The sequence below is a fragment of the Trichoderma citrinoviride genome (assembly GCF_003025115.1).
Source record: "Trichoderma citrinoviride strain TUCIM 6016 unplaced genomic scaffold BBK36scaffold_3, whole genome shotgun sequence".
In the NCBI taxonomy this organism is placed as follows: domain Eukaryota; kingdom Fungi; phylum Ascomycota; class Sordariomycetes; order Hypocreales; family Hypocreaceae; genus Trichoderma; species Trichoderma citrinoviride.
The window spans coordinates 1,018,000-1,035,293 of NW_020194711.1; the positions used below are offsets into that span (position 1 = coordinate 1,018,000).

The following is a 17,294-nucleotide window of genomic DNA, read 5'->3' on the forward strand; positions in this document are numbered from 1 at the left end:
TGAATGATCAATTTCAGCAGCCACAATTCAGAGCAACTTTGCATTACATGTTCATAATAGGTAATCATTTTGACTTTTGTACATCATCGTAATCATAAGCGTCATAAGGAAGAAACGAAAAAAAGAAAGTTAAGAAATATGAGGGAGAGAAAGAAATCAAATATCAGCAGATGGCTCCCTCCAACTGTGGCTCATTATTTTGAAGATGGCGTTGGCTGGAGAAGCCCAATCTTGGCGCGCAACAAATCGTGTCATCGTGAATGGTATGATATAACCAAAAAACAGAAGATAAAAAGGGATGAAAGGGGGGAGTCGAGCCACTAATGGAGCCTCTCCTTGACGTATACCATAGCGGCATAGCCAGCGCAGCACTTGGTGCTCATCTCGTGAGAGCACCACGGGCACTTGACCGTCATGGACAGTGCGCCAGTAAATCCGACATTCCCTCGTGGCGGCCGAATCACAGCCTCTGGGTTGGCCATGGCTTCGTAAATGTTGCTGGGCATGTCGTGGTAGTACTTGCATCCGCAGCACTCGACAAACATCTTGGCAATTGGCTCGCCGCCAACAGGCGAACCTGCTGTGTGTCGTGGCCCCTTTGTTGGCGTAAGGTCCATGGTGGGCGATGGCTGGCTGCGAATCGATGCTGGCGGCGTTCCTTTGGGCACGAGGCGAGGCGAACCTAGCACCTGAGGAGGCGGGGCCAAGGGGGCTGCTTTCCGAGCCTCTTCAAGATAGGAGGCGGGCCATGGTGCAACGACGAGTTGAGTCTTGCTGTTTGCTCTTTCGTCCCCAGGAAGCAGTGAATCCGCAGACGGGACGTGTTGCTTCGAAACCAATGCATTTTCCCCAGCCTTCAGGGGTTGATGCTTCAGTTTGGGTAGGAAGTCAGCTCCGGGTGCAGGATCCACAGCTGATTGCGTCCGATGGTGAGCAGCCCGTGTCCTGTCCGCAGGAGTAGTCTTGGTGGGTGTAACTTTTGGCGGACTGCTTGAACCCGAGAAGCCTCCTCCAATCTGGAGCAGCAGTGGTTGCTTAACTGGGCTTTGCGAGAGGTTCCTCGCTCGGTTCTGCTCTGTGCCTGCTCGTTGACCCTCAATATCTTGAGACGGTGGAGGAAGCCCCTTTTCGGATTGTGGCCGGGAGGTGTCAGGCGTACCAGGCGTTGACACCGAGTGGAAGTCATCAGAAGAATCATCATCAGCCGATGTCGTCGGGACAGAATCGTCCGTGAGGCGGCGAACAGTGAAATCGCTGTCATCCCGAAGGGAGCTGTGAGATTTGCGGATCGGAGACAGCGAGACCTTTGTTTCGATGACCTGCATGACAGAGGATTGGATGTCCTCCCATGTCGGTATTTCTATGGGGTCTGGCTTCTGGTTCCTGGAGGTGCGACCGGCCTCCCGAGAAGTAGGGTTTTGGAGAGGAACGCCGCCGCTTTGCGATTCGGTTCCACCTATAGTGTTATTGGCGGTTCTCTTCGGCTTGCCTGATATCCGATCGCCAATACTAGTGGTGGAGTCAGAGCTACCGGGTCGATGTGCTGGCGAGCGTGAGCGGGACACGGGTGATACTGAGCCATCTAAGCTAAGGAGGGAGTTTCGCTTCGAGCTTCGACGGGGAGGCGCGGGGGGCAGAGAGCCCGCCATGGGGGAGGAACCGTTGACCAGGTCCTTGTCTACGGGAGTACTGCTCTTGATAGGACCGCTACTTTCATGCTGCTGCAGCTGGGCAAGGTTGGCTTGAGACAGCTTCTCCTGGGGTGGCTTCTGTGCGACGGCAGAATTGCTCAGCTGGTGATCGCCTGTTGATACGTTGAGCTTAGACTGGGGGACTTGGGTGCCGCTGCCGGCTGATGAGCCTGTTGGGGGAACAGTAGGAACAGTAGGAACAGCGGTCGCTGGGGGTCGGATCTCTGAAGTTGTCCCAGTGTTCGCGTTGGCCTGTGGCGATGGCAATGCGGGAGACGATTTGCTTGCCTCGTTAGTGACTGCAGGCTTCTTGGCACCCTCTTGCTGGGCAGCGGCCTTGGTTGACTCAGCCGGGTCTTTGGGTTTCAAACCAACAAAGGCCCTCCATTTCTCCATTGTACCGGTGTCCTGAGCCTCCATCTCCGCGCTCGAGATAAGGGACCTGGTCTTGGCGGCTGCAGCCGGATGTCGAGTGATGGGAGGATAAGCCCGGCGCTGGGAATCCGGGATTGGGCGAGCAGCGGGTGCAGACCACTTCTGGTTGTGAGCGTTGTTCGTCCGAAGGGCTGGGTGGATCGTGGACTCGTCCATGTTCTGAGGCTCTTCCGCGGCCTTCTGGTTGGCAGCATATCGTTGTATCTCCAGCTTGATGCCGCCGATGAAGCCCGTCTCAACTGGGCGAGCCGTGTCGGAGGAAGCCCGCCGAGACTCGAAGGGTGACCTTATCAGGGAGGTGAAGGAGCCGGATCGCCTGTGAGAAGGGCGAGCGGGCGTGTCGTTTTTGGCGGGAGGCGAAAACTCCAGGGCACTCGACGGCCTCTGCCTGTCTCTGGAAGATGCCGCTGCCTCGACGGATATGCGATTCGCCTGCTCGATGGCATGCGACGACGAAGGAGGAGGTTGCTTGCTCAAGCGCTTCTTCTTAATCAACGCATTCTTAAGCGCGGACTCTTCCTTTTCGCGCTTCGATGCCTTGGCCTGCTGCTCTCTCTTCCGCTGCTCTTTCTCGGCCTGCTCCTTTTTGACCTGTTCCTTCTTCAGCTCCTCCTTTCTCTGTTGCTCCTTTTTCAACTGCTCCTTTTTCAGCTGCTCTTTGCGCTCCTGCTCCTTTCTCTCTTCTTCCTTCTTCAACTGTTCCTTCTTCAGCTGCTCTTTCTTTTGCTCCTTCTTGGAGTCCTTCTTCTCGCTCTTCTTGCGCCGGCCGTATGCCTCCCAGCTCGGAGATTGGCAAATGGATCGCCGCTCTTCTTCATAGGCACTGAGCGGAACGTCGAAAGAGACAGCCTTGACGACTGGCTTGTCCACGGCTGGCGACTGATGCACAACCACGGCACCCCTTTGCGCGCCATTGTCGGATTCGGGCGCAAGGTCCAGTTTGAGCATAGGCGAGCTGACGTTGATGGTCACCGAACCGATCTGAGCGTCTGGCCTTGTCTCTCTAGCTCTGGAGACGGTGGCGCCCATCGCGGCATTCTCCAGGGGGGATGGCTCGATACGGTGAGCTTGAACTGCAGGGCGATTTGGCGATGAAGATGGCGGCTTGGAGACAACAGCAGCTATCGAGCCCGAGTTGGGAGACAATGCATTCGCTTGCGAAGCCGAGGCCTGGAGTCGCTCAAGCTGCATTCGTGTGAAGAAAGGGACCGCGTTAGCTTCCTCGAGGTATTTGAGATGGCTAGCTGGCGCAGGCATGCTTACCATGTAGCGGCGCTCGAGCTCCAGCATGCGCTGCAAGCTGTTTGAGCGAGCGGGTCGCGTCTTGTGGTTGGACATCATGGCGAGGCCTGCGAGTTGGGCGTGAAGGCCAGATACTGCCCGACGAACCAGCGGTCGAGCGGACGGGATGCGTTGTAAAAATAGACGGGCAGGGACAGCGAGGAGAGCTGGCAGGCAAGGCGGCACAAAGGGAGAGACTTCGTCAGTGGCTCCGATGTGGCTGGTAAGACGATGAGCCGGCGCACGGCTGCGAGCATGCGCCTCTGCTGAATTTCGAGGAGGGCGGCCGGCTCTCACGAGCACACCGTGTATCAGGAGCGGAAGTGCGACGGCGTGGGACGATTCGGTCTCGAGCACGGAGCTCACCCAGCTTTGCTTCGAAACGAGCGACGACGGAGGGCCAGGAGAAGAATGAAGAAGAAGAGAGAAAATCACCCAACGAGGGCGAAGTGCGGCAGAAGAGCGGCTTGGCGTTGGCCGTTGCACGACGCTGGCATTCAATGCCTGTTCTGCACGTGGGGGCTGGCTGGTAGAAGCAACAACTTAAGACGAGGCCTGGGTACAATACTGACTGACTGGCGACAATTGCTGGGCACCAAGCGTACCTACCTAGCAAAGGGCCGTGCGATGACAGTCGACTCGACCCGGGTCGGGAGCAAGCGGATGGATGGCGGCGCCAGCGAAACGAGGCCGTGGATTTTAGTGTCCGCAATACGAGCTGGGGAAGCAAGGTTTGGCGCAATGGTGGTGTGCAACCGCTGAGACAGATGCGACAGAGGTGGTCCAATGGGCCGAGCAGGCGGGCCCCTGGGCCAGCTGAACTGGCGGGAGATGTCGATGGACTGACGGAGGCAAGTTGAACAAGTCGTACTACTAATACGGTTGGTATTGAGTCCACTTGTCCCGTACAAGGTCGGGTACCTTGCCTCGACGATACGTTGCGGTGGTCTCACGGCGATAACTCCGTCCTTCACCAGTGGGCGAGAGATGCCGACTCTCTGGTCCCTGGCCCTCCCTCACCGTCGACGGTGCGACCTTGCAGGCTGTGCTAACGGAGTCTGGTGTAGGCAGGTCATGGAACCCACAATGCAAGCAGTGATGGATGATTCCAGCTTTCCGGGGAACAGATGGACGGACGGAGAGGCAGACGGACAGCCAGGCAGGGCATGTGAGGCTAAAGGCACCTCACGCCGGCGAAGCGAGGAGTGTCGGGCCGCAGGAGATGTGGCGATGGCGATAATCATGGTGCTACCCGTCGAGTCCGATTGATTGACTGATGGCTACGTGCCGGAACAGCTCAGCTAATAATTGATTCTACTACTAGCTGCATGGCGACGTGCATGTACGATGCGGTGGAGGATGCCAACTGACGGCACCAGCTCTTTAGCGCGCCTGTCGCCGTGCCGCTCGATGCTCTGAAAGCTGAGCTTCATTCGACTGGGCTCCATCTTCGCCCGCTCGGGACAATGGACCTCCACCCGCTGTCTGAATACGAACCCGCTAAGACACGCCCACAAGCCACCGCTGGTCCCCTGCTTAGCCTCGCCTTGGTGGCTGTTTTCCAGCACCAAAAAGAGCATCTGGCTGCTGGAGCCCGATCGTCGACATGGATCGCGACTCTTTGGCCCGCCGGGCGCTAACTGCCACTAGCTGCGCCAACAAGACGTTGGTCGTTCCACCTCGGTTTTCGCCCATTCCCACCACAAAGCCGCTCTGAACTGTGCATAAAAATAGGAACAGAAATCCGGGGCCTTCTTGGACGCCAATTCCGCCTAGCTCTCAGTTCTTTGACTTCATTCCATTGGCCCCGTTTCGAACGACTCTGATCCAGGGTAGGCCAATCTGACAGTATTTGCGATTCAAGATGCAGCCAACAATAACTCGAGCCGCCTTACTGCTCCTTTCCTCGTATGAAATACTCCTGAACCTCGTGAACTTCGTTACAGAAGAGGCTTGAGAGACTCGGGTCAAGAATGTGTGAGAAATGGGCGGTGTCGCCCACAGTATAAACACACGAGGCAAGGCTGACAGCTACCCTAGTGGCGACGACCAGCTGCCGCAGATCCGTCTTTCCGCTGCAGATAACTTTACTTTTAGCTTCAATGCTTCGACATGTAGCTGTCCATCGGAGCTAGGTAAGGGTAGCTGATGTGAAAAGCCGTGCGGACAATCGAAGCCACCACCAGCTTAGATGGTGGGTAATATCTGGCGGTGCTGATGGCGACAATCTGAATTGGAGCTCGAAGGTCACGGCGACATGTCCCAACCATTACCCGCTTTTGCCGAGCCTCCTTCTGATGATACGATACGGAGTTGGTCTTCCTTACTAGCAAGAGAACTAAGAATAGGCAAGGGAAAGCCATCTGGCAATCTATATCTCTGTCGGACTACGCAGTGGCCTCGACTCTAGCCTTAGCTTGCATAGCATCTCCCGGACCGATACGATGTTTAGGTTTAAGCAATATGACTGTGCATAAGCGTAAGCGAAAAGATGAAGATCACGCAAATTCAACGACAGATGCATCGTGGAGGTGGAGAAATGCCAGTTACTCAGGTCCCATATCATTTCTGACATCTTTGATCCATGGCAGATCCTGGAACAGCTGCCGAGGCAAGGTGACGACACCAAGTACATGCATCGGACCAGGGTCAAAATAGAGAGATGCGAGCGCCGAGTCCGAAATTGTGGAGGGCAAATTGAGCGTTCGTCAGGGAGCAGATGCATTTGTATTCATTGATGACTTCACGGAGTTTGCCTTGGGCTTGTGCTGTTCGAGTGGGCTATTTCTACATGTACCTCATGTATAGCATTGTCGAGTAATGTTTGCAATTGGTTGATGTTGGGTTGTACAATACCTACGAAGTAAAAGGGTCATCTTACATATGCCAAGCACTTCTAAGATGTGCGGGGGAGAGTTTCAGAAGCGACCTTGAACTGTATTATATTCTGTCCTTCGGGCGAAGAATCGACAAACCTGCAGTGTTAAGTCGGAAGCTTGCCTCCCATCTACACACGAGGGTATGCATCCTAGGCATCCAAGTCAGGATGTCTCCGGATTGTCAACGTTTTCTTGCACACGTATGCAGGGAGATTTGTCTGGCCCGCTGGAAAAGACCCTTGCGGCCAACCGGACACTGCCAGGTTTTGAAACAGTGATCACCATCACCACACGGCGGATGTGTCCCGGGCATCGCCGCTTGAGTGGTTGTACTCCGTATTGTGACACAGAGACGATACCGGGGGTTTCTTCATTGTACGGGTACGTAAGTCTACCAAATCGGAAGGATTCTCATCGGAAGGAGTAGAAATAATGCACATCCATTTAGAGGGGAGCCTAGGAAGGATGGTCTCAACTTCGTATCCGTTCAGCTTATTCCAGGCCTACCTCTTTGACGGTGCACTGGCGAGTAAAGAGATGCTTGCGAGCCGAGCATGAGATCGAACACCAGTATGAATGCTCATTATGCCTTTGACAGATCTGTTTGCAGAACACAAGGACGTCTAGAAAGATTACCTTAGGTAGCACTACGGAAAATCCGCTGCCGAGTCCGGAAGCCGGAGGAACATCCGGCTTGTTGAACACCACACAGCGCTCTCGAGTGCTATTCAATTTCTCAGGCCATATTACCTATAGGCTTTGAATCAAAGGGGAAAGAGCATGTGGTGCACTGGGCCTGGGTTGATGCAGAGCTCATTGCGCCTCTTTTATAATATATATACATCTAATCTAATATACAAAAAGTATATCCCACCAACGGCCTGTGTTAAGATTCTAGAGTTATAAAATACAGGTAGTCATCAATCATCATCCGTGATATACAGTCTTCGTAGTCACACAAACTCCGTTTCGCAATGCCATTCTCTGCTTCAGCAAAACGGCTGGTAAACACCATCTAACGATTTCGATTCATATGCGCTTCAATTGCCTCGCGGGTAGGACATATATGAGTCCACATTTCCTCCTGTTCCCCAAAGTCGTGCAAACCATGAGTGAGCTCAAGCACTTCGCGCCCGCGGCAGATAATGAACCGCCAAGTCCGGCGAAGCCAAGCCTTGAGCCTGACTGAGAGCTCGTTAGGTATCTTGAGGCGTACCGCAACCCATTTGGGGTCCGGTGCGTGATCTGTCCGAAGAGTCTCTGTAGGGTCGGACGGTGGCTCCGCAGATTTCAGGAGCTGCTCGTCTGCCCACATGTTGTACTTGGTCTGTTCCGGAGGCAGTATGATCTTGAGGAACTCCAATGACGCCGTGACTGTGAGAGAGATTGCTCGTGTCGGGTTGACCATGGATTTCATGAAAATTGACATCCATTGAGGGTAGAGTATGGCGAGATCGGTCATGGCAAGGTGAGTCGATCCGACTATTGTGAGCATCCAGCATAATGCACCGGATTCACGGGCTTCATTACTGAACCCGACGACTTTATCAAAGTTCTCCTTCCAGTGCATGAACGCTTCGGATGAGATTGATATAATGGGCTTTGTGACTCTCTCTTTTCTCGTCTCTCCAGCAGGTGGCGTTGCTTGGCCCCAGGCATCGAGAATGACGCCTTGGCCTAGCCATTCCAGCGAGTCATCTCGGCAGGTTTGGACCGTGGTTGCGCCTCCAAATGAGTGTCCCATCATGGTGACGTTGTTAAGGAACATGCTGTCTTTCCAATCGTCCCAGTTGATACCGTTGAGGCCTAACGAGCTGGATCCCACGTTGCCCCTTTTCCGGAGGTTCATTGCAGCGACATCAGCTCCATGGCCCGAATTGATCAGATCGAGAATGTAATAGGCTTCTTTGATCTCTTCCTGCCGTAGTACGATTTGTGCTGATCTCAATATGTGGTCAACGCCTCTGCTGTTATGAGGGCGGGTGTCCTGCGCATTGTCCTTGGGAAGAATGTAGTCGACGACATAATATGGGTTCAGTCCTTCTTTTCTTCGACGTTGCACTTTTTTATCTTTGCCGTTCTTCTCATCGTCGTTATTTGTGTGTAACTCGGCTGTTGATGATTCGATGGCCGCCGCCTCAACGTTGCCCGGAAGACTGACATATGTCCTGGCGCCGCTGCCATCACGATGCTCGATCGCCACAACGATGAATCCGAAGCTTGCAAGCTCACCACATATGGAGCTGTAGCAAAGCCGTGAACCACCAAGCCCATGGCTGAAGATGATGACGGGGAATTTGGGCCGACTTGTGGGATCATCTTCTTCTTCTCTGGCCTTTTGCCCGGTTGGGCCAGAGTCGTCCTTGCATATATCTTCCGGCCAGTGGGCGGCCAGTTTGGCGTTCCTAAATGCAGGCAGCTTTGTGAAAAGGGAGGTGCAGGCAAGATATGCAGTGACGGGGAGTGCTGGAATATGTAGATATTTAGCGTAGCCTTTAGCCGTCGCTACTCGTGGCCGCGGCATCCAGTCGACGCGATGCGCACCAGGGGAAGATTGCAGGTCACACGGATAGTAGATTCCCATCAAAACGGTGTCTAGTCGAAGCACTGGCTTTCCATGTCTTCGAAGGTTAGAAACCGGCCGGGGTTGGCGAACTGGCACTTCTATATCCATGTATCCGACATTGTAGGGTCCATTGTAGTGAGGGAGGCGATGCAGGAAGAGTTCTCTAAACGTCTTTCGTGGTTTGACGGCTGACCTTCGGAGAGGCTTTGTAGTTGCTTCTGGCGATGGAGTTTCTGCCATTGTGTTTGCTTCTAGAGACGAAGAGGCCGCCATTGTGTTTTCGTCGGATGATGGAGATGCCGCCATTGTGTGGGAAATATGAGCATGATGGCACCTGAAAGTGCTTTGTGTCTAGCGAAGGTCAATGGTGATGCTATATGAGTGACTGAACTCTCCGGATCAGCACGGAATTTTTATGCCGTCGAGGTGACTTTTGTTTTCAATTCTTTGAGATGTGACGTCAAGACCACCTTCAAGATGGAAGCAGGCTTCCCTGCGGGTCCAGAAGTGTTGTACATCGTCACCGCAATCACATGCGTTAGACGAGGCTGCTTTACGGAAAGGGTAAGATACTAAGAGAAACATCCAACAGCAGTTCTGAATTACTGGTTTTATCAGTTATCAGTTTTCTAATGTCTCAAGGAGTTTCTACACGGCATCGAACCATGAGTTTCTTTTTTGAAAGTTTCTTTTGGCTTTGTCATTTTCTTTGTCTACTTGTTGCGAACACGAAATGCATCATTCTTGGCGGCATAACCATGCAGTGAAGGCCATTCGCCCGAAAGACGTACCGACTAATATAATAAGGTATCGGACTGCATCACGATAGACCACAGATTCGGTGTTCGCATATGGCAAAGTGTTTGCAGTCAACATCTCAGGGGTTCAAGACTAAATGACATTCTTGAAACTTCCAGTTTACACGCGCGGAACAATGACGACATATCACAGAGAGACAGATCGGATTGAACGTGTTACCGTTGAGCCGGAAGTGGGGCGCGGTGAAATCCAATCAGAAGACGCAAACGGAGATGTCTGGAAATATGGAGTTCGCTGACTCATTCGCCGGAAACTATCCAGAGGCAAAGCCGGTGGCTAGGTTTATCCGGCAGGGCAGTCCCCGCTCACGTGACAGATTCCTCTTGCCCACAATCATTTGGCGAAATCCCCCAAAAAATCTCACCGCGCCACTGCAGATTCAGCGTCCACACATCATCGCCAAATCAATCTATCACCATGGGTAAAGTTCACGGATCTCTTGCCCGTGCCGGTACGTCCAAGCCATCATCAAAAGTTTTGCTCCCATCGACGGGTTCACTGACTGTATCTCAACAGGCAAGGTCAAGTCTCAGACCCCCAAAGTACGCCGAACCGAAACGCTTTCCCCCTCCGCTGCCGAATCCAGAGTATTGACCGTTTTCAACTTCACAGGTCGAGCCCCAGGAGAAGCCCAAGACCCCCAAGGGCCGTGCTCTCAAGCGCCACAAGTACATCCGACGATTCGTCAACGTCACCCTGACCGGTGGCAAGCGGAAGGTGAGAATATCGGAGCAGGTTGCGCTGCGTGGGCTCTGGTTACTGACGACGGCGATAGATGAACCCCAACCCCGGCTCTTAAGCAATTACGATGACGGCTAGGGAGAGAAGGATGTGAAGGTTGACAACGGGGCCGTTCTCCGATGGTTGCTTAATTTCAGCAGAAGGGAAATGGAATGAGTCGGGTCGATCGGCAGGCTGAGCATCATCCACAATATGAGAGATGCGAAGAAGCGCGACGGCTCTTCTCGGCGTCTGGTGTCGTTTGTCAATATAACGAAGATTCGTCCGCGATTTCAAGTTCCGTTGATGGTGTCTGTGATATTTTTGATGGGATCACGGCACGACTGTCGAGACAAAGAAATTCAGCTTTGCATCTACTCTGGGTCTGTTTGTGGGCTGCCTGTCTGCTCCATGTCTCTTTGCAACGACGCTGTTCCTTTGCCTTGCCTCGTTCGACTATCCCTCACTTTTTATCCGGCTCAAAGCATGTATTCCGTTGCCCATACCAAGCACGTCGACATACGTAGAGCATATCCCGGAAAGCTAGTTGTACACAAAACGTAAGAAGTAGCAAAGAAGAAAGCGATACCAGCAGGTCAACGAAATGCACGAAATCCTGAAGGCCATGCGAGAGAAGCCTTTCGTGAAAATCACGGTCACGTGACGTGTATGGACAGCAGGCCAACTTGGAACTTTCTCGGCCCCGCGATATGGTGCAGTGCTGCAAAGCTTCAGCCTGAGCATCATCCCAGCAAATCTCACCACGCGATCGCCACGCCACGCATTGCCCAAGATGGCCGACGTAGATATGGAAGTCGACGACGTTGCGCCGTCCTCAACGCGAAACGAGGCCGAAATGCAAACACATACCAAGGCAACAGCCGTCCGGTCAATCGAGGGGTGGATCATCATCGTCACGAACGTCCACGAGGAGGCCGACGAGGAAGCCTTGCAGGACAAGTTCGGCGACTACGGAGAGATCAAGAACCTTCACCTGAACCTCGATAGGCGCAGTGGTTATGTCAAGGTATGACTCTCTGGCGGAGAGACGGAGCCTGCGAACAGAGCGCTTATTCTTTCTTTCCTAGGGATACGCTTTGATCGAGTACGCGACACTAGAAGAGGCGCGCGCCGCAATCGATGGAGCACACAACACAAAGCTGCTAGACCAGACGATTCAAGTTGACTTTGCCTTTGTCAGACCCCCACCGGGCAAGGGCAGGCAAGGAGGAGGCAGGCCTGGCGGCCGGAGAGGACGCAGCCGAAGCAGGAGTCCCGAGGCCAAGGCTGATGATGCGTGAAGAGTCTGAGCGGTAATGCAGTACAGCAAATGTGTGCGGCCGATGTGATGGCCCACGGCCATGGCACGTCGGCATTGTGGAATTTAAACCAGCGAGGTAGGCATTCTTAGAGGGCGACCATAACGCTCGGCTCGTGGCTGACTCGATTTCTTTAGGGTCCAGGAGTCAAGCCGGAACGGGTTTGGATCTCGCTGCCGTCATCAATAGAAAATGAGCCTTTCTCAGCATCTGCTGGACAAGGCCCTGAAGAGCTTCGCCAGGTTGTGACTTTGGCCTGTCAGGGAACAATGGGAACGCACAATGCTTTGGAGAGCGGTTAGCCTTCACGATTGGTGCTAAAATAACAGCCAGATGGTATGGGCCTTGAATAATCGACGTCAAGACCTCATTTTGCTGGTATCTGGATGTCTTTTCAAGTGGACAGAGTACTGCTACCACTATGCATTGGGGTTATTCGTTACCGATTCTGGAGGCTTTCAATCATGGCATCAACTGGCCATAACATTATATTCTTGTCTAGAGCTGCATACGACAGCAATGGACAACTCTGTAGCAGTTTGGCAATACTAGACTTCAAAGCCGCCAAGGGTGACCTGTTTCTTGTCTAATGCTGCCCGAGATGAGCTGCGAAATTGATGCTCTCCTGTGCTTCCAGTTCAAGTTGTGTTGCGCATTACTTGCAGTGAAAATCCCCCACTTCAATTGGAGTCTGAAGCTCAGTGCAGGTTTCCCCACTACATCGCTCGCCACGGAACATCAGGCTGCTGCAGAGGTACAGGTACCTTTGAGCAACACAACTTAAGCTGTAGCGTCGGGTTCTTTGGTGACTTCATGCTCATCTGCCGTCAGGCATGATTACCTCTAGCTTGAGCAATCCATGCTTCATCACTGAGCATTTCCACCCTGCGCGCCTCACCGCAACACGCAATTGAGCCCTAGAACAGCCTGACAGCCCACGCGATGCGCCATTGAGCGGAAGGGCATGTCACGCCAGGCGCACTTCGACTCGAGGATCATGCGCAAGCTTCTCGGCAAGGCTGCGCCAGATGCCAGCAGCGGCGACCTGGCCAGCAACCAAGGAACCATCCCGACCATCTTCCGGCCTTCCAAGTCGCAGAATGCCGTCTATCCTGTCGGCAGCCCGATTGCCTGCCTCGACGTGACGCCCGACCACCGAGCCGCGGTGCTGGGCGGCCCTCACATCCTCAAGACGGTCGTGTCGGACACAGCTGGCGACTCGAGCTTCAGCTTCAAGTTTACGGACGGCGTGGACGTCAGGGCGGCAATCACGGCGCAGAAGTCGTCCGGCGCGGGAGGGAGCCTTGTTGCGGACCAGCTCAACATTCGCGATGTCAAGTGGCAAGGCGCGTCAACCATCTTCACAGCTTGTGCGGCCGGGCGCATCTTCGCCTACGACGTTGCCAGGCTGGGGTCCGGCGGCGCATCGGAGCCCCTCGAGTACATACAGATGCAGGAGGACTCCCGGCAGGTGAATAGTCTGGACGTGAACCCTCACCTCAAGAGCTGGGTGCTGTCCGGCAGCCAGGATGGAGTTGTCCGGGTCTTTGACGTCTCTGCGCCCCTGCAGACCAGGGCAGGCTTCCTGACGTTCAGGCAGCGGTTCTCGCAGCTCAAGACCAACGACTCGGTCAGGCAGGTCAAGTGGTCGCCCAAGGTCGGACACGAGATGGCCTGCTGCACGGATTCGGGTGTGATTATGAAATGGGACGTCAGGCAGGCGTCGCGGCCCCTGCTACGGATCAATGCGCATGAAAAGTCGTGCTCTGCCATTGCCTGGCATGCAGACGGCGTCCACCTGATGAGCGCTGGCTGGGATGCCAAGCTGCACGTGTGGGACTTTGGGGCGACGGCAGACAAGCGGCAGAAGCCCAAATGGAGCATCACCACACCGGCTCCGGTGACCACCATTGCCTGGCGGCCGGGTTTGTGGTCCGCAACTGCCCAGACCCGTCGTCTCGCCCAGGTGGCAGTGACTTACGACGAGACGAGCAATCGAAGATACGGCAGCTCTGTCGTGCATATCTGGGATTTGGCTAGGCCGGCGATGCCTTATAAGGAGATTGAGCGCTTCGACAGCTCGCCGTCGGCACTCTACTGGCTGGACCAGGACATGCTCTGGACCGTGGGGCGGGACGGCATGTTCAACCAGTGCGACGTTGCCTATGCGCCCAAAGTCATTGACCGGATGTCAACCTCTGCCATGGCCTTTTCATCCCGGGGAGACGTGGTCATGTTCCTTGACGAGAGGCCGCAACCACCGCGGCCGCACGCGTCTGTCAGCCATGATGCCGAGGTGATTCCCCGAACACCATTCAGCACAAGCCCCAACACCCCGATGCTCAGCGTCAGCCGAAGCGACTCGGAAGAGGACGTTCTGGGCAGCTTCCTAGGACCGCGGAGGCGGACAGTCCGCAAACGACGCTTCAGCACCAGGTCCGGCTTGCCAATGAGCACCACTCCGCCGTCCTTGCCCAACCTGTCAGATGATGGGAAGCAGGTTCTCGGCCTGGAGCAGTCAATCAACGTCACTGGTATCTTCAAGACCCAGCAGGGCATGGCATCCGGACATGTTCCGTCCGCAAAGTCGGTGGGCGTGTACAAATATCTCTCAAGCATATATCTAGAAACCCTTCAACGAGACCTACCCAGTGATGGAGCCGACAAGAGGACGCTCATCCAGCGTGTGGCGGGTATCATGGAACAGTATGCCGTGGCAGCTGAGAATGTCCGATTGTTCCGACTGTCACAGACATGGCGCATCCTCGCTTATGCGATGTCACTGCTGCTGGAGAAGCGTGCCGAGTATCATCTACGGCTTCGAACAGCTCGGTTCCGCAAGAGGAGTCTCGACGAGGGTAAGGTGACCATCAAGAAGACGCCCAGTCATATCCATGTCAACCGTCTCGCCAATGGCGAAGACACACCACGCAGACCGTCCGGCCAAGCAGGCAGCGTCGATGGCCGCTTTTCAATGGCGAGGTCGCTGTTGTCCGAAGAGATCGAAAGCACTTCCAACGTGCCAACCCCGCTTGCGAGACCCGTGGGCGACGACGACACCGTAGAGTGGGATGAGCGGCACTATCTTCACGGGAAGAAATTAACACCCATTATCGAACCTGAAAGCCTCAACTTGGGACCGTCTGCTCATGGATCTTACCGTCTGAGCCCACGCCAGCGTCACGACTCCGCCCCGATCTCAGAGGTGAGCCAGGGCAGTGAAACGTCCAAGGTGTCCATCACAGAGGGATATGACTTCTACGACATGGAGGCTTTATCACGGGCTATTGATGTGCCGATGTCCAAGAAACCATTCAGTGATGCTCAGCCGCCTCATCGAGTAAAAGCCACAAGGCACGATTCGACCGACAGCTTTGCTCAAGTGTTCTCCTCCGATAGTGATATTACTTCACCTAGGAGGGACTCGTCCAATGCCCCGAGCTCTTTGAAGCCCGACTCACTGCGAATCTCGGCAATTGGCAATCAAATTGGTGCCGAGTTTGCCAGTCTGGCTCACGAGGATGGCGAGCCGCAGTCGCCGACACAAACTAAGAAGCCGTCGACTGGATCTGAGCCGCTTGCTCGGGTAGACTCTCCGGAAGAAGAAGTCTTCATGATCTCTCAAACGACTGCTGTCACGGACGAGACATACCCTTCCCAGGTGTCTTTTGCTTCGCAGACCGATTCCGATGTCCACCAGGGGTTTGCCGGCCACCACCCGACTCCTTCCAACGACATCCTGATGGCTCGACTGCCCAGCCCAGCCCCTGTGGCGACGGCTCCCGAGTACGACCCAAGCCCTCATATTGTCGTGACTGACTACTTTCCCTGGCCGGGTGACCCCCCTTACCCCTTCCCTACAGAGGCGTCGGAATTAAAAACCTTCAAGACCACCACTATACCTGCATGTCCGCTTAACCCTTACTCTCTTTTAACGCGGGCGCTGGAATTCGAGTCACGGACTTCGGCGCTCAATGCCTCGGCCATGGTGCTCCTGCTCAAGCCCCTGGTCCCCGAAACCGTCATTGACACCTTTCAAGCAACTGCTGTCCTGCGACAGCACCACTCCCGTCTCATGGGAATGAGCCTCTTCGTGGAGGCCGCGCTCCTGCGCAACTTGGCCATCAAAGGCTGGCCTGCTGGGCTGCCCAACTGGGGCGAGAATTACACCTCTCTGTTCACACCGGCCCAGCAAGGCGTCAAAGCAGGCTTCATGTGCTCCAACTGCCGCAAGCCTCGAGAAATCGACCGCAGCAGCGGTGACGCTGCCCTTTGGACGTGTGAAAGGTGCCGCCAGCCGGTGAGCCCTTGTGCAGTATGCGGACATCGAGATGCCGAGATCGCCAGCTCGCTGCCTACCGAAGTCGTTGACATCCCCAGCATAGAAACGTGGATGACGGAATGGTGGTACTGTCCCAGCTGCTGCCACGGCGGCCACGCCTCGTGCATGCAGACCTGGCACGCGGCTCTCGGACCCGCTGAGGTGTCCTCCTCATCGACCGTCTACAGCGACGGATGCTGTCCCGTCGACGGCTGCGGCCATGCCTGCCTCCCTGGGAAATACAGGGGCGAAACGGCGGCCGCCAGGGCGGAAGAGCTCGGTCGGGCCGCCGCCGTGGACAGCGGGCGGATGCGGGAGGAGTTCTCGCGGACGAGCACCAGCAGGAGGTCCAGTCCAGGGCGCACCGGGCCGAGCAGCATGAGCGTCGACCGCAGCATCAAGAGCGATGCGAACGAGGTGCCGCAGAGCAAAGCCGTCGGCATGGCGAGGGAGGCACTGAACAAGAGCGGCGGCGGAGGCATTCTCAGCTCGAGTCCGGGACGGGCGACCATGACGGGGGAGAGGGAACGGAGGAAGAGTGTCAAGTTTGCGAGAACGTAGGGGGACTGAGACTGGGGTCATGTATACGCACGGGTGCCTTTGTTTCTTTCTTTGTCTTTCCATTCAAGCATGGTGTTTCGGGGTGCCCTATCGGGAATGAAGATTGGGTTTTGCTCTTGTTGAAGCGGAAAGGGAAATATGCTTATTGTTGAGTGAGAATATCAGGGGCTGGCGGTCTATTTGCTTGAGGGTGTTTGCCGCAACCATGAGGACCTACTAACCATTTCATTAGATCAAAGTACAATATCTGAATGACAGCTCCATGGAAAAAGAGCCTAGTATGAAGCCGTTCAGCCAAAGCGTCAACATTGATATATACTACCAGCTGGACGAGCACATCTCCTATTTCCTCATTGCCACAGCCCAGTTCCTCCGATACCGATCTCTCTCCCTAGATCAAGCCCACCATTCCTCGTCAAACCTGGGACGGCTCCTCTACAATCCCTCCCTCCGCCCCCCTACCCCCACCCCCACCCGTCTTCTCTTCTCTCCTATTCAACCCTCACTGTTGTACTCGCTGCTCTACCCAGCACATGAAGCGATTGAGCTCCCCCTTCCTAGCACATACGACCATAGGTAGTGGAAAATTCAGGGTCCCGTCTGCTCCCCTAAAGACAAGCCACTAACCGGCAGATTAGTAGTCAGGTGGGTGACCACTGGCGAACACCGGCTGTTGTATGTTTTTTTCTTTTTGCTCTCCCT

The 17,294-nt window shown here is 54.8% G+C and overlaps 5 protein-coding genes across 5 annotated transcripts; 3 read left to right on the forward strand and 2 right to left on the reverse strand.

The window, feature by feature from the left end:
• Window positions 1-288: 288 nt before the first annotated feature.
• On the reverse strand, window positions 289-3,464 carry BBK36DRAFT_1191701 (hypothetical protein; the record flags this gene model as incomplete). The annotated part of the gene is made up of 2 exons (XM_024896731.1): window positions 289-3,347; window positions 3,390-3,464. 2 exons carry the CDS (start codon window positions 3,462-3,464, stop codon window positions 321-323), a joined length of 3,102 nt encoding a protein of 1,033 aa, XP_024752048.1. The 3' UTR covers window positions 289-320.
• A 3,837-nt stretch (window positions 3,465-7,301) lies between these two features.
• Window positions 7,302-9,092, reverse strand: BBK36DRAFT_1113573 (phospholipase A2, group VII; the record flags this gene model as incomplete). The annotated part of the gene is made up of 1 exon (XM_024889929.1): window positions 7,302-9,092. The coding sequence occupies one exon, from the start codon at window positions 9,090-9,092 to the stop codon at window positions 7,302-7,304; it is 1,791 nt and encodes a 596-aa protein (XP_024752049.1).
• Window positions 9,093-10,088: 996 nt separating this feature from the next.
• BBK36DRAFT_1156980 (ribosomal protein S30) lies at window positions 10,089-10,470 on the forward strand (the record flags this gene model as incomplete). Its single annotated transcript, XM_024893970.1, has 4 exons — window positions 10,089-10,122; window positions 10,188-10,213; window positions 10,284-10,388; window positions 10,447-10,470. The coding sequence occupies 4 exons, from the start codon at window positions 10,089-10,091 to the stop codon at window positions 10,468-10,470; spliced, it is 189 nt and encodes a 62-aa protein (XP_024752050.1).
• An 807-nt stretch (window positions 10,471-11,277) lies between these two features.
• On the forward strand, window positions 11,278-11,602 carry BBK36DRAFT_1099335 (RNA-binding domain-containing protein; the record flags this gene model as incomplete). The annotated part of the gene is made up of 2 exons (XM_024889135.1): window positions 11,278-11,418; window positions 11,480-11,602. Coding segments are annotated over 2 exons (264 nt in total), but the record flags the coding sequence as incomplete, so codon positions are not given.
• A 1,072-nt stretch (window positions 11,603-12,674) lies between these two features.
• BBK36DRAFT_1156982 (hypothetical protein) lies at window positions 12,675-16,592 on the forward strand (the record flags this gene model as incomplete). Its single annotated transcript, XM_024893971.1, has 1 exon — window positions 12,675-16,592. The coding sequence occupies one exon, from the start codon at window positions 12,675-12,677 to the stop codon at window positions 16,590-16,592; it is 3,918 nt and encodes a 1,305-aa protein (XP_024752052.1).
• Window positions 16,593-17,294: the final 702 nt, after the last annotated feature.